Consider the following 27,519-nt stretch of genomic DNA (forward strand, 5'->3'; position numbering starts at 1 on the left):
CGAGCAAACAATTAATTGAACAACAGAAGGGTGAGAAATATAATTGGCAGTACCACTGTATTAATACATAAGCAAAAAGCTAGGTTTAAAAAAAAAAAAAAAAAAAGACTGAGGTTCTCTTTGTAATTCAGGCAGATAGAGAACATAGGGCAAATGTTTTTGTCATGCTGATGCTCGCTCTGAAAGACAAGTTGCAGTGCGGAATACAGTTTTCAGATCTACTGTATCAAGGAAATTAGATCTTAATTATTAAATTCAAGCAAGCCCAGAGTTAATCTCTTTGTGATTGGCACAGTTTTTGGTGGTGGAATCTGCTTTGAAGAAAACAAAGAATTCCAAGGATACTCCAGTATTCCACTGAGTAAAGATGCATAGCATTTGGATCTTATTAGGAGAGGATTTCAAGGTTCAGTATCGACCTTCACACCAATTTTGAATCGGTTTGGAGGTCGATATTGAAACTTGAAACATGTTTATGAAGGTCATTACCTCCTGAGGCAGTGGGATTTGGCACCGCAAAACTGTGGCCAATGTCAGGGAAATCTTGTTTCATTACACAGTATTTTATTAATTAAAACAAAAATTTAAAATATTTGAATTAAAACTTTGGGAGTTTTTTTTAAGCCAGTGATTGAAAGAGAGGTGTTATTTACAATAACACCTCTATCCACTTTTGAGGCTTTTCTCTTCCTTTTCAAAAAAACTGTTGTAAGATGATATTTTAAGAACCTTGTACATCGAACTGGTGGAGTTATATTATGCTTGTAAGAAGTAGTACATGCATGAATGCCTCTAGAAGCTCAAATGTTTTTCTAATGATTTTCCTGAGGAGGAAGAGAAAAGTTCTTGCATCATTTCGCTATACTGGAGTGTGGAAATCATCTGGTAGTATTTGATTGAGACTATTGGCACATCAGTATGCACCTCCTGTGTAGATTAAGGTGTCTGTCTTACATGAAGATGTTCAAAACAGGGCAGATGTTCCTTACACAGTGAAACTCTTTTGAAGGAAATTGTAAAAATATCAACATTATGCTCCATCATCCAAACTCTGATTTTTGACCACTAGGGAATAATCCACCTCATCATGGAAGGTAGCCCTTCCTATACTGGAGATAGTATCAAAAACCATTACCAACAGTATCCTAGACACAGCAGCATCAACCACAATTTTCTACATTTTTCCAGATAAACAAGAATCTGTTCAAGACTCAGATTTTTGAACAACCTAAAGTTTTTCAGGATGGCCTGACCATTAATAACAAAACAAACAAAAAAAAAAAACAACGAATAAATATTGAAAATAATAAATTGGGGATACCATCTGTCTCATCAGATTGGCCCATTTCTTTCTTCTCACTGTTTTTAATTATCTCTTCTTATAGACCTCTTTCTGACTCCGTCACACGGGGGACTAAAGGTACTTAGTTCATATATCAGGTTCTGTATAGTTTCTCTAACCTCCATTGTCACCCAATCATAAGGGGGTGGCATTAGGAGCTGTAATTGAAAACTAATTCCCATAACTACTGCTTTCTGTTTGTTTTCTGGATCTAGATATACTCTGGGCCATTTATGTTCCCACATAAATCTTATTAAACATCTGTCTAAGTTTCTGCAAAGACTGAGTGTCACTTGTATATGATCTACCTTGTAGGCTAAATGTAAGGTAAAGAGAAGATAGAATCAATAAAAATAAAGACAGAGATAGGTTTAGATAGATAGATACATTTTATTTCTTACCCAAACACAGGTCTTCAAGTTGATACAAATACAGACATCAGATTCTGGTTTCAGCCGCACAGGGCTTCGCCGTCTGACAGAAGCTTTGGAGAGGACTCTCAAACTAAGCCAAAATCTGCCATCTTTTATACTCTATCCTCTCCATAGAAGTGAATAGTGAGAAACCTTGCTCCTAATCTTTCTCACTTTCTGAGATCATACTTTCCCATGCGATCTGCTGTCGGATGTGCCCACCTCCTTCCGTTCTCAGCTACTGCTAATTATCAACATGTTTTGGGAAGCGTTGAGATAACAGTTTCACATCTTCCGGCTGCAATACTTTTTCATACTTTTCTCATGAACTCTGTATTACCTCTGTATCATTGTATACCAAAACTAATAAGCTCCATTTTATTCATCTGATCTTTCATTACAGATGCTATATTTGATTTAAAAATTGTACCAATTTGTGTCAGAAGTCATTATTCAGACCTGCTCTTTGCAGATTCTCAAATATTAATTCACTTGCTTGTTCTTTGGCCTAGTCAGTATTTTTTCCAGTTGTTCTTGGCTGCATAGCTTTGGCCATCACTATTCCAGTGGTAGCCTTAAAGCTAGGCCATATATTAACATCACTTAGCCAAAAATGTTGTTCTCTCTTTCAGCAGAAGATAGAGGGAGAGAGCAGTCGAAGATTATAGAGTTGAAAACCAACCAAGTCTTCAGATGTTTCTTAATTCCAAAAACTTGAGAGGGATGAGATTGATAGTGCCATGCTCCATAGATAGTAAGGATGTGTATGCTTGCATATTAAATCGCCCTCTACACAGAAAGTTGCTCTGCTTCATAGAGCATGGTGCTTATTATCAATACTGGGTCCTTCCCTTTGGACTATCAGCAGCCCTGAGAATCTTCACAAAATACCTAACGGCAGTGTCACAATAAATAAATCTTTGTTTATCCTTATCTAGGCATTGGTTGGTATGGAATTCTTCTTCCAAAGAGGCTGTATGGTTTCTTTGAGCGGTTATTGAACTACCATAAGTGCTGGGTTTCATTAAAAGCTATCCAAAATCAGCCTTCCAGTTGTCTCAAAGTCTCCAGTATATTGGATATCAGCCAATTGGGGAGAGCTTTCCTCTCAAACTGGCAAGCAGACTGTCTTTAGAGGGATCACAGAAATCTCATGACTTTAATAAGCTCTGTGCATTTAAAGAACAGCTACACTGCCAGTTTACTCAACGCTTCATATTCCTCAATCTTGATGAGCTAAGCACTGCAGTAGTTAAAATAACTTTATCAACCTAGCTAAGGAACTGTAGTATCTAAGCCTTACATCTGGCTGATCCAATGAAGGCACATCGAGCCACAGCAACATGAGTTCACCGTTGCTCAGTTTCCATTGAAGAAGTAAGTTGTGCTGAAACATGGTGGTTCTTTCACACCATAATGTCTCAGTACTGTCTAAACAGTTTGTCTCTGGAAGACAATGCATTTGGTCACGCAGTATGACCTTTTTAGTTAGGTGAAGCACCTGAATTGCCTTCAGAAATCAAAGCAAAATCAAAATAGAGTATCCATCAGCTATGGGATTTCCCACTTTTGTGGCTGATTCACTTTGCTTGTTGACAAAAAATGAAAGTACTTGTCTGTAAAGAGTTCCTATAGATAGGATGAATCATATACCTCCAGGAGATGATGCTTAAGCACTGAATTAAACTGAGAAGACTTGTGAGATAGCAGCTGTATGCAAAGTCCTGTCTATGCCCATAAAAACCTGGCTCTTTAAAACTCTGTAAATTCATACGTGTTGCTTGGTCAAATGATAACACCCACTTGCATGTTTGGTTTATCTTACTGCCTTCAGAGAACCTTCTGTTACAAGTAAGCGACTCTGCTTTTCTTATTGGTTTTTTTTTTCTTTTGTTCCTATGGACTTCAAACTGATTAGGAAGCAGCCACTTTTGGGAATGTAGCACGTTGACCCTTCATTGAGAAGTACCTCTGATTTTTAATTTGCTCTCCCCCCCCCCATCAAATATAATATATATATATATATATATATATATATATATATATTTATATTTATATCCCACAATATTCCTGCCCATGGGCAGGCTCAATGTGGCGCACAATAGTTAATAAACAAACCATAATACAATAACAAAGTACAGTAGACAAGGGCCACAGGAGGGAGAAAGAGATGACTGACGAGGGAAAGGAAGAGAGGGTGTGTAATAGGGTATCACGGAGTGAGCTGTGGGCTAAAAGGCTGCGGCTCCTGCAGGACTCGTGATATATATATATATATATATATATATATATATATATATATATAGTAAACAGGCCCGCTGCTCCAGTATGGGGGAGGAAGCTGCCTCCCAGGAATAGCCAGAACTTCACAAAACTGCCACCAGGAAATACTTCAAAACATTCCTTTATTTTCCAGATTCATAAACAAAACTTCACTCCAGAGTAGAGACTTGCTTCTCAGGCAGGGCTGTTCTGCCTTGCTTAGTACATCAGCCAATTACACAAAGACTTTGCCCCCTTCCCTGAGGGGAATGCAATAGTTCTTTGGAAATCTCTGCTTTTTTGGTCCCAGTCAGTAGCAAACAAATAGTACTTGTCCCACAAGCAGGATTTCCCCTCAAGACAGTGTTAATCACCAAGCAGCCTTTACTTTCAGGAGGTTCAATACTTTTGGGACTTCCTTCCACCCAAGGTATTTCAGTCTGCTTCAGTTCTTTAGGGACCTGTCTTGCCCAAGGATTTTCAGCCTGCACTGCTCCTCCCCTCCTGAACTGAACCCCTCTTCCCACCAGGCAGCCCTCCTTCATAAACAAGCCTTCCAACTTCAGAGGTTCTCACAATAATCAGGTTTCAAAACAGGGTAGTAATTCCCCCACCACTCAGGGTTTCCCCAAAAGAAAACCAGGCTTCTCTACTTAAGCAGGGTTTAAACCAAAATAAATTCCAAAACCATGTAGGTTTCCAAACCTTCAGGGGCTGCCTTTCTCAGCCCTCAAGCTCCCATTCCATTCTCCTTTCTTCCCCTGCTCAGGCTGATTAATTCCCTCTTCCATCCAATCCTCCTCCTGCTTTTCAGCCCACCCCTCCCTATTACAGGTGGGCAGCATGATATACAGATTGCTGATCCCGGGAACTGGCTCCTTCATTCACCCTCCCTCTTGTGGTCAGAGACGGTATATGGCCAGCTTGCCTATCCCCTGGGATCTCACTGCTAGGGCTGGAAATGCATTCTGGGATATGTAGTTCATGGTTCTGCTGCTTCACTCTATACATCGGGGATGTAGCCTTGTCACAATATATATATATATTCTGTCCCTAGAATTGCAGTGGTGGTCAATAGATCAGGGATCTCAGCTGTTCTAAAATCCAGTACAGCTGAGCTGCCTTTGACCATTAGGTGTTACTGTACCGTGTTCATGGGCCAATGATCAGAAGCAAACACGGGTGCTAGAGGGTATTAGCACCATAGTATCACTCATGTTTGCTACCACCTCATGATCAGAGCCCCTGAGCACGTGAAACTTTGTGGGCTCTGACCACAAGTAGCATTCAGATGCATGCTAAACAGGTCTCTTAGCGCAAGTAGCATGCAGATGCATTCTAAGCATGTTCCTCCCCAATGATCAGCAGGCAGCACACCAAACGTTGTCGAGCTGCTCGCGGCAAACCCTACACCAGCTCAGAGTTCGCATAAGGGTTATGGAACATTGGGGAAGAATGGAGAGCCCTGTCCAGCATGCATTCTCATGTTAACAGGCCCTCCCATCCCATTCCCCCCCTCCCCCCCACCCAATACATGCTGGCGACACTAGCCCTAGTAGCCCAGTGTCTGCAAACTTAAGCCCTCTTCCCCCCCCCCCCAAAAAAAAAGTTGGTGGTCTAGCGGCCCACCCTTGGTTCCTTAAGGGTGCAGGAGGGAGTGTAGTAGTACATTCCCTTCTCTTCCAGTGCTGCCTTTAAAAATAGCACCTGGCCCTGCTCAGTGTATCCTGGGATTCGCTGGGCAGTGCTTCACCACCATATAAGGAAGAAACTACTCCCTTCTCCACTGTTATGGTACTGGAGGCTGACCACTGGGCCACCAGTGCTTTTTTGGGGTGGGGGGTGAAATTGTGTCAGGAGTGCTGGAGGTCCGCTGGATCTCAGCCCCTGTGTCGCCAGCTTATGTTGGGGGGGGGGGGGTCAGGGGGACTTGAGTTCCACTGGGCCTTCAACCCCCGTGTCTCTGGCTTGGTGTGGGGACTTGGGGGCACTAGGCCACCAGGGCCTTTTATTTGCAAGGGGGGGGGGTCTGGGGGAGGGGTCCCACAGACTTCCAGCCCCTATGTTTAACAGGTCCAGGCTTTTGATAGCCCGTACCTGTCAAACAAGTACGGAAGGATTCAGGCATAATTCTCCCGCACTTATGATCAGAGGTAATAGCATGCATAAATTTACATGTTATTATCTGTGGTCATAGGGGCGGTAAAGCCCTGTGCTGTTCCAACGCTATTTTTGGAGCACTCTTTGGAACAGCGCAGGGCTTTTGATCTGCCCATCAGTGTCTTATTTCTTCTTTCCGGTGAATGCTGTGCATTTTTTTTTAAGCAGCCCTCAGCTTGTGATGTGCCAGAAACAGTATCATGATCTTATTGACACAAAGTTCTGCTTCTTTGAAGTTAAGGAACATGTTGAAGTAACATGTCTAAATTCTTAATTTTAATACTGGCCATATTTGCAGCTTCTAAATTGTATCTACTAAGGCCTATAATCTATTTCAAAATTAAAAATAAAACCAGTAAAAAATGTAGACAGATGTTGAGGATCCCAAATTGCATAACCTTTCTGGAATAATTTCAAAATAGTTTTACCTTCAGTGTGCTTGTTAGAATTAGTAGTTTGCCGTTTCATTAAACATTTAGAGCTTGATTAAAATAAGCATAAAGGAATCCTGTGCCGAAGGAATGGATCCTCAGGAGCTTAGTCAAGATCGGGAGGCGGGGCTGGAGGTTGGGAGGCGGGGATAGGTCTGGGCAGACTTATACGGTCTGTGCCAGAGCCGGTTGGTGGGAAGCGGGACTGGTGGTTGGGAGGCGGGGATAGTGCTGGACAGACTTGTACGGTCTGTGCCAGAGCCGGGGTTGGGAGGCAGGACAGACTTGTATGGTCTGTGCCAGAGCCGGGGTTGGGAGGCAGGGCTGGGGAGGTGAGGATAGTGCTGGGCAGACTTATACGGTCTGTGCCTGTGCCAGAGCCGGTGGGTGGGAGGTGGGGCTGGTGGTTGGGAGGCGGGGATAGTGCGGGGCAGACTTATACGGTCTGTGCCCTGAAGAGCATAGGTACAAATCAAAGTAAGGTATACACAAAAAGCAGCAAATATGAGTTATCTTGTTGGGCAGACTGAATGGACCGTGCAGGTCGAACATCGTGGTCCCATTGGATGTACATTCATATCCTGAATTGACCCTTTTTTTTTTTTTTTTTTTTGCAAGCTCTAAAAGTATTGTGCATTGCTTGCTATTTCTGTTTGAAAGAGCTTAATTACTATTGTACAAAACTTAGGCTAACTGGAAATATAAACTATTTTACTAGCACAAAATTTGGCTCCTGTTCCTGGAGCTGCACCTCCTCCACCAGCCCCACCTCTGCCACCGGCATTCTTGATGAGCGGTATGATAGGTGAGACTTGTCTGTATTAGAGCCACTGCTCTCGGTTCACTTGATGAGTAATGCATTTCTTTATTCTAATCGATGCATTCATATGATTTGCCTTTTCAGTAGTTTTTCTGATTTGCATGAAGAATTTTTGTAAAAAAAATCTAATCAAAACTAATTTTATGTGGGAGTAAGACTGTTTTGTTGCTGTGAAAGTTAAAAGGCTGTCATCCTGTTTAACTTGTGGTTTGTGAGATTCTGTAAGTCTCTTTTCTGTACAGTAAGGGTGGTCTGGTTTTAATACCTGAGCTGTTTTGGCAGGAATAAAATGGGCAGCTGTAAATATGAAAGAAGTTCGGTTTAAAGTTACAGCTTTTTGCTAACTGATTCTCCCCCCCCCCCCCCCCCCCTCCCAAAAGGGAGCATTAGGCAATGGGCCAATTCTAAAGTACCCCAGAACCATCATTCACTGCCTTTAGACTTTTTCTCCAAGAGTATTTTTGTTTTTGAAAATTAAAAAAAAGCTTGATTTTTTTTTCCCCTGTACATGGGCAGTATTTTGTTAAGGAAAAATGTATTTTTTGAGGGGGGGGGGCAGGAAATTTGCTATCAAGGCACATTTGGATTGTGGAGGTCAGAAGAAAGGGCTTAAGGGTTCCTTTTCTGAATTGCTGTACAGATGAAGTGGGAAGTAGGGAACCAGGACTATTGACAGGGTGGTAGTTCTATTACTGTCGCATAGAGAGCCAGAGGGAAGCTGTATTCACTTCTCTGGTAAAGGGGTTAATGCGTTTCATATACCACCTTTCTGTGGTACAACCAAAGTGGTTTACATATTATTTACAGGTAAACTTTCTGTCCCTAGAGGGCTTTCAGGCAAAGAGGTTTGTGCCTGAGGCAATGGAGGGTTAAGTGACTTGCCAGTGTGAGCAAGAGTGGTTGGAGTGGTGCATATAGTGCTCCTGAGAGCAGTCTGGTGGTTGGGAGAGAACTGTGTAAAAGTATACACCATATAGTGCTTAGAGCAGCACCATCATGATGTCCTGCAAGAAACAAATCTCCACACCACATGAAAGTTCTCACCTACAACTACTGCTTGGCTGGATTCAAGAGAGAAGCAAATCCTTGTTAGGGAGAGGAAGTGGCTGGCAAATTTCCTGTCCATGTGCTAGTGATACCTGTTGATGCATTGAGCTGGGTAAAGCCTTGTGCCCTATATAAACACCTTGTACACTTTTCTTTTCTGTACTCTTCAGGAAAAGTGACCAGTCCACTGACTTAAGCATGCATGAGTGGATGGACACACACGTTAAAATATTAAGCTATATAATTGGTATTTTGTTCAGATAGAGCATTTTCATTTGTTTCCAGCTTTATCCCCTGAACACCCCTCTCTTCAGCTCTTGTGATCTAAAAGTGACATGGATCTAAAATGGTCTACAGCCCAACATAACTAATGCATACTAAAACAGCACACAGCTAGCAGGGATAGCCTGTTGGTACTCTATGTGTCTGTGTAAACAAATTGATCACAAATGAAAGTGAATGCTTTTTAGTAAGAGAAATCATTAAAGAAAAGTGTACAAGAAACATTGCTATACGAGTCTTTTGTTGATTTAGCACAACTCTGTATACCTAACATAAGCTTCCCTTCTGGTGGATGGGCTTGTTAAAGCTTTCATAATGTTGTGTCCTTGGAGTGTGGTGTCCAAATCTTCCTTGCTTTGAAAATCTGTAGAAACACTGCTAGAACCCAAAATTCCATTCCGAAATGATTCCCAAAAGTTGGTCAAATACTTTAAAATCTATTTTATGACTAGAAAAGGTCCTTATGCTGCTACTTTAAGCAGAAGAAATTTTGCACAGTGGGAAGGCGGCATAAGCATGCCCCATACCAACAGTTAAAAGGATCAGTGACATGCTCTTCTGTTTGCGTCTTGTATAGTAAAAATCTTACCTGTTTTACTACAGTGGTCTAATTTCTAGCATTCAGATTCCTGCAGTTTGTCTACATTTAAAAAAAGAATTGACTAGGGAATCAGGTTAACACACAAGCCTTGCTTTAATTGGGGCTGAGGTGAAAGGTAGTAGATATAAGGGTACTTAGAGCATGTTAATGGTAGGAGATAACATAGTAAATCAGTGATTGAAATGTTTTATAAATAGTTTGAGGCATTAAGCTAGAGCATATTTGAATCTTATGTGTGTTTTCTCAGATTGCAAAGCTTTGGTCTGTGTTCTGCACGCTACACTAAATCATGCAATGCTTAAGTCCTCTATGTGGTTTGTTTTGGCTAATTCTTTTCAGCTGGTCCTGGTTCAGCTCCTGGTTCCCAGTATGGTACAATGACTAGACAAATCTCACGACACAACTCCACCACTTCTTCGGCGACCTCTGGTGGATACAGACGGACTCCCTCTGTGACTTCTCAGTTTTCTGCTCAACCTCATGTTAATGGCGGGCCTCTTTATTCTCAGAACTCAAGTAAGCCTCTATGCTTTGCATGTCTGCTGCAGGAATTCCATTGTTGATGTTGTATACTTTTGCACAACGTATGTTATCTCATCAGTAATAGGCAACAACTAACTCGGCTCTCTCTAAAATACTTCGAGAAACAATACAGTGAAGTTAGTTCTTACATTGCTTTTCAGTATCTTTATATTGAATTGTTTAAACTATATTGAATCAACAATAGTATGCAGACTGATGAAATAGATATCAAGAGTCTTAGTTCTCTTGCTACCTTTTACTCCTGGGTAAACTCTGCACAAAAAAATGTCAATTCTGCATGTAGTTTTCTAAAATTCTGCTTTCTTTATGTAACCTTTTTGCATAGTATTCCCTCAGCATAAAAGCCTGGTTCCTGTGTTCCCCAGAGCTGATGTGCCCCCCCAATACCCCTCCCCTCCCCAAAGCATTCTCTTAGCCTATACTCAGACCCTGCCCCCCTTCTCTTGCAGTTTCTCACTCAACAACTAACTTGAACCCCTCCCTGTTTAATCTCCTACCCATCTTGCACCCTGAGAAGTTAAAGCCTCAATTTTCTCTCTACCACCCCTTTGTTTCTTTCACTATCCTAGCAAGACTTCCCAGTTCTATCCGTCTGTCTCTCAAGTCCCTTGCTGAGCACATACATTACCATAGCTCTCTCTCAGCCCCCTTCCTTATAGAGATACCCATAGTTCTTCTCACACATTCCCCCACCCCAGACAACATACCCCATTATTCTTTCTAAAATCCTTCTTGCTCCTAATGCACACACCCCCCTAGCTGTATATCTAAAATCTCTTGCCCCTCCTGCATCACCACATACACTCCTATAGCTGTCTAAACCCCCTCTCCCCATGTTCCTCACTCACTGTAGTTCTTTCAATCCTTACTCCTCCTTCACCAGGTACACACTCCAACATGGCTGTTAGTCTCTGCCCGAGCACTCTCAGTTCTCTCTCAAACCCATCCCTTCACCCATACGCTGTATCTTGTAGCTTTTGTAAATCCTCCCTAGAGACCACCTCAACTCACTCTCTTCTTGCCTTCTTCCTCTCATGGTATCACTGGCTAATGCTCACATAATTCACTAGTGGTACTTCCTAGTGCTCTCCTTCCCCTTTTCCCCTCTAACACATGGGTGAGCAGCTCTCTTCCCCCAGCTTACCCTGCATTTTTCTCTCTCCCTGCCCTCTTCTGTGCATTATAGCACAAACAGAGGAGAATGGCTGCATGCTTGGTCACATTCTCAATCTTTGCTCTGCTGGGTCTGACTACAGAATTTGAACTCCAAGGGACACTGTAGAATGCCATAGCTTAAATTCTGCAGTTGTAGCTAGTGTGGCAAATGAGTAGTTCACACTTTGGTATGAAGTGCTCTCTTCCTCTTCTGTTTGTGCTGAAAAGAGCAGGAGAGGAATGTTGAGGGATGTCTAGGGAGGGGTGTGGGTGCACACACCCCTCCCTAGAAGAGAACTATGTGTAGGAGAAGGGAGGAGGGGGCAATATTGCCAGCTACCAGTGCCTGTTTGGTTCTTGTGCAGAATTCTGCATAGAATGGTAATTTTGCAGAAATTATATATTCTGTTGTGCAGAATTCCTCAAGGCATATGCCTTTGTTTCTCCAAGGACATGTAGGATGAAATCACCACACAGATAGGTGACAACATCCAGTGGAACCCTGAATAGGACCTGCTATCCAACAATTTCGAGAAGCCTTTGAGGGCGACATGTATGCGCACATATTCCCACCCGCTGCTGTCACATAGGACCAAGCCAGTTTTTTTTTTTCTGCAGAGCAGTGAGGTCACATTTTGTGGTCTCCCCTCATCTTGCTTCTCATTATTGTCTGTGCGATTTACACCTTAAATTTCTGTTCACAGATGTCAAGAAGGAGTACTAGAGATCATAAATTTATCTTGTTTTCGTTTCTCTCATGTAAATGCTCACACAGGGCCTGTGCCTACCTTCCCTTTTTAGTTCCCCAGTCAGGTTTTCAGCATTTCCTAAGTTTCCTTCCATATCTCAAAAAAGGTATAGCTGAATTAGAAAAGATTTAAAAAAAAGAGCAATCAAAATGATAAAGGGGATGGAACTCATTTCATATGAGGAAAGACTAAAGAGTTTAGGGCTCTTCAGCTTGGAAAAGAGACGGCTGAGGGGAGATATGATTTAGGGAGTAGAAGTGAATAGAATTTTTACTCTTTCAAAAAGTACAAAGACTAGGGGACACTCAAATCATGGCAATACATTTAAAACAAATAGGAGGGAATATTTTTTTTCACTCAATGAATAGGTAAGCTCTGGAACTCGTTACCAGAGGATGTGGTAACAGCAGTTAATATAGCTAGGTTTCCTGGAGGAAAAGTCCATAGTTTGTTATTGAGGTAGACATGGGAAAGCACTGCTTGCGCTGGGATTGGTAGCCTGGAATGTTGCTACTAATTGGGTTCTGTCAGGTACTTCTTACCTGGCTTGGGCACTGTTGGAAACAAGATACTGGGGTAGATAGATCATTGGTCTGACCCAGTATGGCTATTCTTATGTTCTGCCGCTCTAGGCCCCTTAGGCCTAGAGCGCACAGGTTGAGGTATTTTTCCAACATTGAGCCGTTTTGATTTCACCTTGGATATTTTTCCTGACTTATCACTTAAGACTCCCATTGGTTTTAAGAAGTGCATTTGGTGTAGCAGAACGATGACCCTCGTGGACACTCACAATTGGTGCCTGCAGTGTCTGGGGCCTGACCATAATCCTACTCCTTGTAAACTCTGTTCACAGATGTCAAGAAGGAGTACTAGAGATCATAAAAAGCAGTACAAATTTATTTTTGGTCAGAGGTCCAGTCCATTGACTTCGGCATTAGAAGCATCTGTCCTAATGACTCCTAGAGCTGCATCAAACAAGGGAGATGTATCAACATCAAGGAGGTCTCTACTTGCTGCGATGACATGTGTCGGTAACAGCCACTGGGATCAGGCATCTTCCAATCCCACCCGAGGGCAAGAAAGGATTTGTGTTTGTCCTCATTGACGCTGAGAGACCCTGATGCTGTGCGTCGGGTAGAGGCCAAGAGGCATTGGTTCCCCCTCCCCTTCAAGACATAGCGTCAAGAGCACTTGGGCATGAAAGCCATCAATATCAGAGAAGCGCCCCTCTTATGAGGGCTGCTCATGTTCTAAAGACTTGGAGTGGGTGTGCCAGCCTCCATCAATCTGGGACCAGGCCATTGATTTGGCCCTGATGTCTCTGAAGGATGTGACTACAGTGGCTGAACTCCAGTCTTTACTAATGGCTCCCCTCGAGGATTAGATCCAAACCATGTTTCAAGAGGAAATGAGACGCTTTTGAGCTTCTCAATGGTCCCAGGCCAAGGGAACCTAGTAGATATCATTTACTGTCTCTTCTTCCCTTGAGAAGTCTGTCTTGGTGGCTAATCTGCAGCAATTTGGTCAGGGGACTACCATTCTGTTCCAGATTCTTCCATATTGCAAGACCGTGACAACAAATATATCCAACCTGGGCTGGGGGGCTCATATAGATGGGCATCACACCCAGGGTCATGAGAGAACACCAGATCAACCTCCTAGAGTTATAGGCTATATGGAATGCTCTAAAGGCTTTCAGAGATCGCCTACTGAATCAAATTGTCTTCATTCAGACAGGCAATTAGGTTGTGAAGTACTTCATCAACAGAGGCACAGATTCGTATCTCATGTGTCAGGAAGCAGTTAGAATGCTGCACTGGGCCACCTCCAATGGGATGATGCTCAGTCACTTATCTAGCAGGGAAGAGCAGTTGTCTGGAAGATAGGCTGAGTTAGTCACTGAACACTGGGCGTAGCCTGGGATGTCTTCTAAGAGCAGGGAATTCCCTTGATGGGCCTCTTTACCACTCACCTGAACCATAAAGTCATCCTGTGCTGTTCCAGACAAGGATCACACAGCAGACTAACCAAGGATGCCCTTCTTGATTTGGGAAAGGGCCTTAGGTTTTCTCCAACACCTCTCATAGTGAAAACTCTCCTGAAAACTTTAGCAAGATACGGGAATCATGATCCTCTTTGCCCCATACTATCCAAGGCAATTATGTTTCCCCCTGCTTCTGGAGCTAGCTTGCCAAGATCCATGGAGACTGGAATGCTTTCTGATTCTCATCTCTCAGAATGAGGGATCCCTTGCATTCCAGTCTTCAGCCATTGCCTTCACAGCTTGGATGTTGAGAGGCTAGAGGTCAATTCCTCACACCTGCTTGAGGATGTTCCCAGAATTTTACTTGCTTCCAGGAGAGATTCCACCAGAAGGTCATATGGCTTCAAGCAGAGGAGGTTTTCTGTCTAGTGTGAAGGCAAGGCCGTAGATCCTTTCTTCTGTCCTACACAAAACTGTTTGAATACTTTTTATATTTTTCTGAGTCTGGTCTAAAGACAAACTTTGTAAGGGTCCACCTCAGTATAGTTGGAGTTTACCACTGTGTAGAGAGTAAGCCCATCTTCTCTGCCTTTAGTTCTTCGCTTCACAAGAGGCTTGCTGTTACTCAAACCTCCCATCAAGCCCCCCCCCCCCCAAAAAAAAAAAAAACACTGTCATGGGGGTCTCACCTAGCTGATGAAAGTTCCCTTTGAGCCATTTGACACCTGTCATCTTAAGTACCTGACTTGACCTGGAAGGGTTGTTTATAGTGGTGATCACTTCCAGAATAGGTGAGCTCCAGGCCCTAGTAGCTGATCCACCTTTTAGAAAATTTCATAGCATAGTAGTTCTGCATACACATTCCAAGTTCCTTCCTTAGGTAATGTTAAGAGTTTTATCTTAACCAATTTATTGTTCTGTCAACACTTTTCCCAAGGCCACATGCAATCAGGGTAAAAGCACTTCACGCTCTTGACTATAAGAGAGACGACTTCTATCTGGAGTGGACTAACACTCATAGACAGTCTACCCAGCTTTTTGTTTCTTTTGATTCCCAACATGATGGGGGCTGACTCTGGAGGGCCATGAAATGGCTCACATGGCTGCATCGGTTGCCCACCTCGGATCAGCCTCACATCTCGCTACTCCAGAGCAAGACTTACAACATGACAACCAGTTTGGGCTGAGAGCCCTTCAGAATTTGTTTGGGATTTAGAATCTGACTCCACCCCCAGGCCTTTTTGTTTCTGTTCAGACTGTACAAAAAAACTTTTTTTTTGTTCCCTTTTCCCAGTTCTCCAATAAGCCTTTGCTTGTTGCAGGCCTTCTCTTCCCCTTTTTATTTCAGACAGCTTGTTAGCTAGGGATTCCCATCGGTATGGTGATTTTCTTTCTTCTTGTCCGTGGAGAAAGCAGTTACTCACTTTGTAGCAGGTGTTCTCCGAGGACAACAGGATTAATGTCCACACAGCTCCGCCCACCTCCCCATGGAGTCGTATTCTATCATCTACAGTATTAGACTGGCTTGGTCCTGTGTGATGGTGGCAAGGTGAAGGTGCACACATACTTGGTGCGCCACCCTCAAAGGCCTCTTGAAGTTGCTGGAGAAGAGTTCCCACACACAGCTGCATCAGATATCTTCACCCATCAGTGTGGATATTTATCCTGCTGTCCTTGGAGTAAATCTGCTACTGGTGTGTAACTTTACTATATCTTAATTTCCTGATTCCATTTTTTTTGTATCCTAATATTTCTCCTGAAATTTTACACATTTGTGAAGTTCAGGGTCTTCATTTATTATTTTATCTAAAATTATTTAATTTTTTTAATATATTTTTCTTCGTGAATCTATAACTATTTGTGCTGTATTCATGCTTTACATATGTTAATGTATATCGTTTATGAAATTCTGAGAAAGATCTGCACACAATTACTTTAATTTTACTCTGTTTGTAATCATGGTACTGAACTAAAAATGAAAATTAGGGTTACTTAACTGTAACTGCGGACTCTCCGTGGACCACAGGTCATCCAATAGTGCCATGGACAGAAAGCTCTCTTGAAGCTCAGAAAGGATTGAAAAGAAACCATCCCCCTTTGCTTTGCCCACTCATTTCTGCTCCAGTATGTTCTAGAGATGTAAATGGGTTCCTCCAAGAGGAGAAAGTGGGTTGGGTTGGGTTGGTGTGGTTGATTTATTCTGCTGTCCACAGAGAACCCACATTCACAGGTAAGTAATCTCACTTTCTCCATGGACAAGCAGAATGACTCCCAAGTTGAAGGGCTTTTGAAGGGATGTTCTGTGGAGGAGTGTGTGTTCATCCTTTATAGTCTGTTTTGTGTCATGGACCTGGATAGGGATGTAAAGGTCAAAGTTGAGATAGTGCCTAAAAAGTAGACTGCAGTTTAGAATGCCAGCAGGGTGATGGAACTTTATTAAAGATACAAGTAGGCCAGGTTGGGCTGATGGAGCAGGTCAGTTTCCAATGAAATGGGAAGAAATATAATGTACATAATGTAAGAAACATAGTGGTAACCAAGAAACTGGAGAACCAGCAAATAAGGCATAATCATAATTTAGTGATATTCTTATTTTACTAAAAATTTTCAAAAAAACACTTTTTAGAAAAATATAAACAACTTTTTATTAAGCTACCAATGTATCCATATCTCTCAATTCTCTGAGGACAATTGAAAGACTCCCCATCATGAAAAATCCTCAACGCTCCCAGAAAGGAGAGGTAGACAGGAGAAGTCTTGCACAAACATGTAAAAGTGAATACTCCATGTTCCCTGGTCAGATCACTATCTTTTTGAATTTGTGATCACTTGGAGAGAACATTGTAAACAGAACTTGCAGGTTAAAGTGGAGTGAGCTACTAGGGGACGCATTGACTCTGTTCAATTTTGGAGTAAGGTTGAGGAATTGGTATTTGACTCCATTCAAAGTAATCAGCGAGTTGATGATTGGAACCAGATTAGTGGAAATATACTCTATGGTATCGTTCCAGTGATTTAAAGGGTTAAACTGGTTTAAGTTGTCAGATAAATGGTTCGCTAAAGAGCTATTGACACTGAAAAGGATTTGTAGGAGTTTGGAAAGGAAGTAGAGGATAGCTGCTACAGTAGAAAATAAAAGCAACTGGGGATTTCAGTTACAGTATAACTCCAAATTGGTTTCAAGTAAAAGAATACTATTCTAAATTAACAAGGATTGATAGACCTGACTTGAAGAATTTTTAGTGTGGTAAATAATTTGACTAATATGGACAGTTTAATTTTCCCCCTCTAAACTCATGGCCCCTTCTGCCTGAGATCTGGCATTTTATTTTAGAGAGATAGAGGATTAGAACTCAAGTAGCTTTACACAATGATTTTTGTGATTTTTTTTTTTTTTTTTTTTTTGGGGGGGGGAGGAGTTTAATATGTTGATAGGATTTGGGAGCATGGAGCAGTTAGATGTTGGGAGACCTGCTACATAAGTATGTTAAGTCAAACTGAATACTGAACACATGTCCGCTCTATATGATGAGGGCCTTATTTGAATAAATTTGAAATTTTGCATGAGTCCCAATCAGGTTTCCATATCTGTTCTTCTTCCTGTGGCAGCTAAAGGGGCGGTAAATTTGAAATCTTATTGGTTGTCATTCGCCAATCGGCTTCCATATTCCATGTACGTGCTTATGCGGAGTCTTCCCTGCAGAGGAGCAGTCTTAAACCATGCATGTAAGCGAATCTTGCACTTATAAGTGGTGCGCTAAACCGAAATTGATGGCACCATAGAAATTGATGGCACCAAAAACGGGACCAAAGTATGGCATGCAGTTAAACAGAGCATGCGCTTATCCGACGTGCACTTAAATGGAGTGCACTGTATATCATAATATTTTTTCCAGCTTTTAAATATGAATCCATTTCTCCTCTTTTTCACAAACTTCTACTACTACTATTTAGCATTTCTATAGCGCTACAAGGCATACGCAGCGCTGCACAAACATAGAAGAAAGACAGTTCCTGCTCAAAGAGCTTACAATCTAACTTCTCTGGCTACCTATCGAAGCAAGAGTTCAGTTAAAGCTCTATACCCTTATTTTTAAATCACTTTATCGGAGTGCCCCTGCTTATCTAGCTAAATTGTTTTTATATTTCATGCTGCTAGAGACCAGATGCTTCTTGGTTTTTCCCACTGAGCGAAAGATCAAATCTGATCGTTTAATTCATTGTTATTATTTCAAGCTACCCTAGTTTGCAATTCTCTTCCTTCAATTAGACTGCAAAAAAATATTTTTTTTATTAAGGAAATTGTTTAAAACTACTTTATTTCATCCACAGATTATGGTTTGTTTTGTATTGTGGTGGACTAATTGTATTTCCTAAGTATGCTTTTCCATTTTATGTTTTGTATTGGGAAGGACTAACTGTATTTTCCAGAGTATCCTCTGATTACTTTTGATGTTACCGCATTGAACCTTTTTGGTATATGTGGTTTATAAGATTCATGATGTAATATAGTTCAAACTCTAAATATAAAACTGGGAATTTCAAACCGTCTCAACTCAAATTCTAAATACCAGAAAACGTTTGAAATTATAGTTTTGTGGGTGTCTTACCTTGTAATTCTAAGATTACACAACCGGAATCATTTCTAATCAACAGGGAACCTCAAACCCTCCTAATAGGGAACATGCTGCAAAAATTGCACCATCCACTATTTTCTCAAGGAGTAGGATACTATCACTGGTTCCAGTGAGGAGAATAAGAGAGAAAAAAAAAAAAAACAAATGCAAAAACTCATGTATACAGTGAGAAAAACGGATGGTATAAAAACTCTCCTTCTCCTTCACTAATTATAGAAATTAACAAGATGAAACACCTCCCCTCAAAACCACCAAACCGGTAATAAACCCGGTAAATCTTAAATAACCCCAAACACACACATCAATTTAAAGCCTGTACCCCTAATGTAAAAAACTCACAAAGCTAACCGCCCAGTTTTTCAAAGTGTGAAGGAAAAAATACCCAATCAATGTCTCTCAAAAAATCACAGTCACTTATCTTCTTGTATATAACTCCAGGCTAGGTTAGTTATGTAAATCCAGGCTGATGGTAGTATATGTACTGAACAGAATAGTACTAATCCAACAAACCGAAGGTCCATCAAGCCCAGCAGTACCCAGAACCTGACAAGATCCCAAAACAGTACAATACATTTTATACTGCTTATTCTAGAAATAAGCAGTGGATTTTCCCCAAGTTCATTTTAATAATGGTCTATGGGCTTTTCCTCTAGGAAGCCATCCAAACTTTTTTTTTTTTTTTTTTTAAACCCCGATAAGCTAACTGGTTTTACTACATTCTCTGTTAACAAATTCCAGAGTTTAATTACACGTTGAGTGAAGAAATATTTTCTCTGATTCGTTTTAAATTTACTACTTTGTAGCTTCATTGTGTGCCCCCTAGTCCTAGTATTTTTGGAAAGGGTAAACAAGTGATTCACATCTACCTGTTCCACTCCACTCATTATTTTATAGACCTCTATCATATCTCCCCTCAGCCGTCTTTTCTGCTAGCCGCTTTAGCCTTTCCTCATAGGGAAGTCGTCCCATCCCCTTTATCATTTTCATTGTCTTTCTCTGTACTTTTTCTGATTCCACTATATCTTTTATGAGATGTGGTGGACCAAAATTGAACACAGTATTCGAGGTGCGGACACACCATGGAGCAATACAAAGGCATTATAGCATCCTCATTTTGTTTTCCATTCCTTTCCTAATAATATCTAACATTCTATTTGCTTTCTTAGCTGCCACCATACATCGAGCAGAGGGTCTCAGTGTATCATCAATAATGACGCCTAGATCCCTTTCCTGGTCATTGACTCCTAATGAGAACCTTGCATTATGTAACTATAATTCAGGAAAATTTTGAGAAAAGTGAAGACGCACATTATTGAACATTGTTCTGCAATCCATTGTCACCAGGGGGTCAGTCCCTTGCACCCAAAACTGGGAGGAGTAGGGTCATAGAACAACCCTTGTAGAGGAATGGGATTTAGCAAAATGGTTGTTGCAACACAGTTTTTTTCTCATTTATATGTGGGAAACTTTGGCTCCTTTGGGGTTGAATTTGAAAATGGAATGACAAGCGTTTTTGTAGGAATATGTACTACTACTACTACTATAAATCACTTCTATAGCGCTACCAGTCGTACGCAGCACTTTACAATTGAACATGAAGGAGACAGTCCCTGCTCAAAAGAGCTTACAATCTAAATCAGGACAAACAGACAGGACCAAAAAAGATAAGAGAAGGACAGACAGAAGGACACATCAGGAGAAGATAAAAGTTACAAGTCAGGAGTCGAAAGCAGCATCAAACAGGTAGGCCTTTAGCCCGGATTTGAAGGCAGCCAGGGATAGAGCTAGACGTAATGGCTCAGGAAGACTATTCCAGGCATAAGGTGCGGCGAGATAGAAGGAGTGGTCTGGAGTTAGTGATGGAGGAGAAGGTTGCAATTAGGAGAGATTTGCCTAGTGAACGGAGTTCTAGGGAAGTAGTGTAGGGAGAGATGAGGGTGGAGAGGTAGTGAGGGGCTGCAGAGTGAATGCACTTATAGGTCAACAAGAGGAGCTGTAGGTTGATTACAGTGTCCTGATAAGCGCAGATCTTTGATGGGTTTTTCTTGGGTGATAAGCGAGCATGCGCTGTTTTTCTTTTTGAAAGCTTTTTGCTATACTGTTTAATGAACTTGTGTTGACAATGATGATTGGCGCTTATTTGTTTTAATATGATGCTTCCTGAAGAGCCCGTGAAGGGTAAAACTGTTTGGAGCTGATATGGCAGTTGTGGAATTCCCATTTTTACATGTTTGTATGAGATTTCTCCTTTCTATCTCTCCTTGGTGAAGACTTTTCATGCTGGAGAATCTTTCAGAGAATCTTGAGATGCTAATATATTGGTGGATAAATAGAGTTTTGTTTTTCTAAAAGGGTTTTTTTTTATTTGAAGTTAAATATTATGTCATTGGAAATTAATTTGAGCCTCTTTTTTGGGGGTAGTAGTTTCTATTTTTGGTTGCCAGATTATTGTACTGTTATCATAATTTAAACCGTATGTGCTTGGGACATCAGTATAAGTTGTTTCAAAAAACTCAGATCTGGAATGGTGTGTTGAGGGCAGAATGGAAGGCCCCCCCCCCCCCCCCCCCCGCCCCTCGGAAGGTCTAGAGTGGAAGCGCCATTTTCAGAATAGTTCTGCCAAAGGAGCCGTCAGTGCGGGTCTGCTGGGTTGTTGCCATGGCCTTGAGTTGATGGGTTGAAATTTTTTCTTTGAGTTGGAGGCATGCTTTGCAGCAGAAGAATATACAGTTAGAGGTCCACAGGGAGAGCATTCTGGTCTGTGGTGAAAGGAGATGGAGTTGAGAGACTTTTTGGAAGGGCTTCATCTTGTGGATGTAGGTAGAGAATGACACGGGGACAAAGCTTGTCTCCGCCCCTGCAGGCTCTGTCCCCATCTCCGCCCCGTGGGCTCTGTCCTCATCTGCAGAAGCCTTGAATGCTTATGATTTTATACTTAAATCTTTTTATTAAAGTATGAAAAGGAGCAATATGCTGCACAACTGTTGTATATAAAATACAAATAAAAAACAATAACAAGAAGACGCTATAATAAGCCTCCCCACCACCACCACCACCACCCTCTATACTTCCAACCCCAACAGTAGCTGATTTCTACTACCCCAAGGAATCCTAATACACCCTGTTAAAGTGTTGAGGGGCACAAAATAGAACCCAATCTGTATGCCTTTGGGGGGAGAAATATGCCCTATGAAGCACTGTTATGATTTTTTAATCTGTGGATGAATAAGTCATCAACAATCTCAGGATTCAGTCTAGCTCTCCTGTCTTCCACAGTTCTTCGTGCAATAGAAGATGTCTTCTTAGAAGATGTGCTGGTAGTAGGATGCACAGGATCCCCCATGCAAATTTTGCTAGTTGTGGCCAGCATGTTTGCTTGTTTCTCCAAAAAAATGAAAATATCATTGCATCACTCATATAAATAATAGTCCAGTTCATCAACAGTCTTCAAACTAGAAAATGACACAGGGTCAAAGTTTGTCCCCGTCACCATGAGCTCTGTCCCCATTCCCATCCCCACGTTTACTGTGGGTCTCCGTCCCCGTGTCATTCTCTAGATGTAGGTGCAAAGGGCATATGTGCAGTAAAGGGTATGTAGTTTCTGCTCCACTGGCATGTCATTTGGAGGAGGAGAGGATAATGGTCTGGTCACTTTGGAAGGCAGCAACCATCCTTGGGTAAGACCTGGTTGTGATAGCACTGGGTATAAGGTTGGTAAACAGTGAGTGCTTGTTGCTCAGTGATGCACCTAGCAGAAGTGATGACAGTGAGAAAGAGAATCTTCCATGTGATTAATCTTAGAGGGATGTCCTGCAGTGGCTTGAATGGGGTTAGCATGACTCTGCAGGATGATGATGAGGCCCCAGTGTGGAAGTTTACCAGGCCTCTCATGAATCATGAAACTGATAGGTGGGCAGATAGAAGGTTATTGTCCATTCATTGTTAGGCATCAATGGCACTTAGATGTTCCTATACTGTGGTGGTTTTGAGGCCTGTATTGACGAGGGTAAAGAGGTATTAGAGAAGGTGTGGGATGGGACCACAGAAAGGATCAATTTGTGCTGGGGTGCACCAAGTTTGCAACCTCTGTCACTTGATGCTATAGGGTCTCCTTGTAGACTGTCTGCTCAGATGACCTGCTGTGCTTAGGTGGTGGAAAGATAGGGTCACCTTTTCAACATTCCAGCTGTTGATGCAAGGGTGGGCAGAGGTGATGGAGCATGGCCACCTCACATTGGTGCTAAGATCTGCAGCTTGATAGGCAAGAGTAGATGGTGTAGGTATGGAAACAATATATGCCTCGGCCAGTATGGGGTGATGAAGACTAGGGTCTATGGTCACTTAAGATTTTTAGGATTTTCTGGATTGTCTTGGATTGCAGGAAGATAGGTGGGTATGTGTAGAAGTGGTGTTTGCCCCAGTGGATGCTGAAGGCAGCTGGTATAAGCCAGCATATGGCAGACATTTGGAGAAAATGGGGCATTTTGTGTGTTTCATTGATCTGTTGTCAGCATGCTTTATTAGTGGAAAAATGTATCAACTATATGCAGGGTAACAGACCATTTGTGATGATCCAGTTAGTGGCTGAGGCATCTACAAGGCAGGTAGGAAGCATGCAGTAGACATCTTGTTAACAAGACAAACTTCAGATCGTGTAAGCTTCCCCACAGAGCTGGATGGAGCTTGTGCTCCCTTGTTTTTGATGTAGAACATCACAACTTGATTGAGTGAGGAGGAGGATCTTGCCCTCAATTCAGTGGATGAATGTCCAAAGTGTGTATCCAGTGGCCCTGAGCTCCAAGATGTTGATAAGATGATTCTTTGCAGATACAAGAGATGGGTTCTGAATCTCTGCTTGGAGGCATCAGTTCTAATGGTCAGTTTACTTTGAAACTGGTAGAACAATGTGCTTTGAAAGAAGTTATCTCGATTTGTACACCAGTTCATGACATCTCGGCTTGGGGGAGTTGATGGTCATCTGGTGTAAAAAGGGCTGTAATTGTTGTTTTCTTCATCCGTAGTTGCCACTCTAGGCGGTACAAGTGTAGTTTGGCTATCGAGAAATCAACAAGATAAAAGCAGATCACATAAATACCACAGAAAAAAGTGAATAAAAAAAGAAGTGTTTTATTAAGTTACCTGACGTGGCCACGTTTCACCCTCAGGCTGCGTCAGGGGTAAAAAAAAAAACTACAAAATAAAAATGTACACCATGAGTCTACAGCATCATTACAAATCAAAACTTTCAAACAATAACTCTGAAAGTATTAAATAATTAAAATCATATTAAAACTATAAAATAGTAAAAGAGAACTTTAATTTAAAAGAACATTAAATAAAACATTGAATATAACAGCAAAGTTTAAAAGAATATATACTCATAAACGGCAATGTTTTATTTAATGTTCTTTTAAATTAAAGTTCTGTTTTTTTTATTGTTTTACTATTTTATAGTTTTAATTATTTAATACTTTTTGAGTTATTGTTTGAAAGTTTTCATTTGTAATGATGCTGTAGACTCACGTTGTATGTTTTTATTTTGTAGTTTCTTTAACCCTTGACGCAGCCTGAGGGTGAAACGTGGCCACGGTGGGTAACTGTTCTAATAAACCACTTCTCCTTTATTCACTCGTTTCTGTGTTTTTTTTATGTGATTTGCTTTTATCTTGTTGATTTCTCAGTGGGCAGATTAGTGCCTTTTGTGTTTGGCTGTTGAAGTCATGTATGGTTGTTGCCAGGTGGACCAAGAGGCATAGGAAGGCTTTGACTATGACCCTATTGGAGGAAGAAATAGGATGGGCCAGTAAGGCTGTTTGCCTGTTGGGTGGGGCGGAAAGCCATTTAGTAGTCTGCTGCAATGAATTCCAGGGACTGCGTAGATTGAAGATAACACTTGGTGGTTTGTTGGTAATTGATTTATATTTAGCTCATGTCATTTTCGGTGGTAGTTCAAGGTGAGTTAAGTTCAGGTATACTAGGTATTTCCTGTCCTTAGAGAGTTTACCATCTAAATTTGTACCTGAGACAATGGAATGTAAATAATTTGCCCAAGATAAACAGGAGAAGTAGTGGTATTCGAGCCAAGCTTTCCTGGTTGTCAGCCCAGTGCTCCAGGCAGTAAGCTACTCATCTACTCCTGCTATTAAAAAAAAAAATCAACACCCTCACATCCTGCCCCTGGATGCTTTGGGAGGCAGAGATAAAACCAGAAATCAGCAGCAGCTTAGCTGTCTATAAGATGATTTCCTGGCATGTAGGCCCCCCACTATGAGCAAGTCAACTAAGTAGGGGAAGATGCATCCCCCTTCCTTGCAGATGTGTGGCGACTGCTATCTGGGGTTCCCCAATTTGTTCAGAGCAGAGGCAAATCTGATTTATTACCCCTTGCACATAAATCTTTGTGGCTTACTTGACAGTTTGGTGAGCTCCCAGTTTGTAGAGAAAAATGTGACCCTCCACTGGAAGGGTGTCAACATAGAGGATAGTCATAAGATAGGTGTCCTTGTGCTAGTTGAGAGGATGGGTGGTTTCTATTACCTCCAGTACCTTGGGCATGGCCTTTGTTATGGTTGCATGGCCGTTGCTTAGTTCATTGAGTCTGCAGTCTGCCATCTAGTGTTGTTACTATAGTGATGTGAGGGAAAAGGCTTGTGGAACTGCACTATGATCGTGGGTTGTTAAAATATGTATTCAAGGCCTTCAGTGGCACTGGTCTTTAATGATATTGACTGTGTCCTTAACCTGGTTATTGAAGAGATTTTCACTAGTGCAGGGGGTGTTTTCAAAGCAATCATAGATGACCTCCCTTAGGCCAAAGGCTTTAAGCCATGCCGTATGCTCTATGATGATGATTGATATCACTCTCTTGCATGGCTAGAGTATCAAAGTGTCAAATGCAGAGTGGATCAGATGTTGCAGTCTGCCATGTCAAGGAATATGATTGAGAGCAGGATCCTATCACCCAGGAACAGGGATGTGAGGGGGTTGTTGATCTTTGTTTAGCATGGAATTATGGTAGAGGATGGGTTGGAATTGATCTACAGCTTTTTACTCCTTTCCCAGGTGGGTAATTAGAGTGGGAGTGTAAATTTTTGGAATACTTCATGGTTGATTTAGTGATGGTTGACTGGTAAGGCAGATGTGTGTTGTTTTTTTTTTTGTTTTTTTTAATCGGGGGTGGTTTGGACCTAGTATTTTGATGTCCAGTCTCCCTGGAACTGACAGCTGTAATATTTTGACAAAACCTCTTCTACAAACCTATCTTATGTGTGGATACTGCCACAACATTTTGGGTGTCCAGGTACTTCAGCAACCCAGAGACCCCGCTCCTGAGATCTGGTGTATCTACCAGTGATTATGGATAATGGGAGGCTAGCTTTTACAGAAATTTGACGTAGGTCATGTTTTTCCAAGGTGATTCCAGTAGAGGTGGAAGTGGCAATGGTTCAGTAAGACACTATGAGGCATATTTTCAAAGCACTTAGCCTTCCAAAGTTCCATAGGTTTCTATGGAACTTTGGAAGGCTAAGTGCTTTGAAAATATGCCTTCAGGTGACTCACCAGTTGGATTCCCAAGGAAAGCTATTGGAAGCAGCTCCCTCTCTGTTCCTGTCTGCTGATATGGGTTTCAGTGAGAAGACTGGGAAGACTGAGTGCTCTTCTTTCATGATTCTTGAAGATGGCAGAGTTGTAAAGTTCAGGGGTGAAGTTTCTAGGATCTTTGGGCAGAAAGTGGGTGCCTCGGCGGCGGTGGTGGTGGTAGATGTTACACCATGAACTGGGCAAAGAGGTCCAAGAGTGTTTTGGAGGCAGCAGTAGTAGCTGGTTGCGGAGGAGGGGGGGCGGCAGCAGGGTAGGTGTTCCTCTCTCTGATGTGGTGGTATCTGTGGCACTTGGAGGAGGAGGGTCTTCTGGGTTTGAGGGATGGTCTGGAAAAGGGGTGTGACTGTTAATTTGCTTTAATTGTTTGGACCAATGTTGCATGTTGTGGCCATGACAATGATGGCCTCTTGAATCATGCAGTCTGCTGACTAGGTGGTCTGTGTTCAGGTGGTTCCTGCTGTTTTCAAGCTCTAAGAAGTTCAACAGTACCCTGGAGTTGAGAGGAAAGGATTTCTGTTTTCATGGGAACCTGCCTTGAGTGGTGTGGAGAGCTCCCTGATGCTATGGAGATAGCCAGTAGGAGGAGTGGGGGGACAGGGCCTGCCTCTTTTGATCCGGGTCTGCTCTATGGAAACTGGAGGAGGAGCCAGAGTGAAGAGCTATGCTGAGGAAAGTTGGTGTGAAGGCACTGCTGCAGTGGCTTTCAGTTGCAAGTGTTGCATTGGGGCTTAGGCTGGGGATGGAGACTCATAGGGGCACATACTAGGCCACAGAAGAGGCCTTTTTTTTAGAAAGTCAGGTTGAGGGCAGCATTGAGGAGTGGGGGACAGGGCCTACTACTACTACTACTTAGCATTTCTATAGCGCTGCCAGGGTTATGCAGCGCTGTACAAGTTTAAACATGGGGAAGGATGGTCCCTGCTCAGGAGAGCTTACAATCTAAAGGTAACAAGCTATGTAGTCAGTGTAGAGTGGCTAGGCGCCAAAAGCAAGGGAGAAGAGATGGGCTTTGAGTAAGGACTTGAAAATGGGCAGGGAGGGTGCATGGCGTATGGGCTCGGGAAGTCTGTTCCAGGCATAAGGTGAAGCGAGGCAGAAGGGGCGGAGTCTGGAGTTAGCAGTGGTGGAGAAGGGTACAGATAGGAGTGATTTGTCCTGAGAGTGGAGGTTACGGGTGGGAACATACGGGGAGAGGAGGGTAGAGAGGTAATGGGGGGCTGTAGATTGAGTGCACTTGAAGGTCAGTAGGAGAAGCTTGAACTGTATACGGTAGCAGATCGGGAGCCAGTGAAGCGACTTGAGGAGAGGGGTGATATGAGAGTATCGGTTCACACGGTAGATAAGACGTGCGGTGGAATTTTGGACAGATTTGAGGGGGGGGGGTGATAGGTGGCTAAGTGGGAGACCAGCGAGGAGGAGGTTGCAATAGTTGAGACAAGAGGTAACGAGTGAGTGGACGAGGGTTCGGGTGGTCTGTTCAGAGAGGAATGG

General features: G+C 42.2%; 1 protein-coding gene across 1 annotated transcript in view; it reads left to right on the forward strand.

Moving 5' to 3' along the window:
- The window catches only part of LOC115467686 (abl interactor 1), a 244,673-nt gene that overhangs the window by 211,274 nt on the left and 5,880 nt on the right, over nucleotides 1–27,519 (forward strand). The window contains exons 8-9 of the mRNA XM_030199283.1: nucleotides 7,327–7,413; nucleotides 9,698–9,874. Of these exons, the coding sequence (XP_030055143.1) occupies nucleotides 7,327–7,413; nucleotides 9,698–9,874 (264 nt within the window). The remainder of the gene's footprint in view (nucleotides 1–7,326; nucleotides 7,414–9,697; nucleotides 9,875–27,519) is intronic.

Source organism: Microcaecilia unicolor, chromosome 1, assembly GCF_901765095.1.
Source record: "Microcaecilia unicolor chromosome 1, aMicUni1.1, whole genome shotgun sequence".
In the NCBI taxonomy this organism is placed as follows: domain Eukaryota; kingdom Metazoa; phylum Chordata; class Amphibia; order Gymnophiona; family Siphonopidae; genus Microcaecilia; species Microcaecilia unicolor.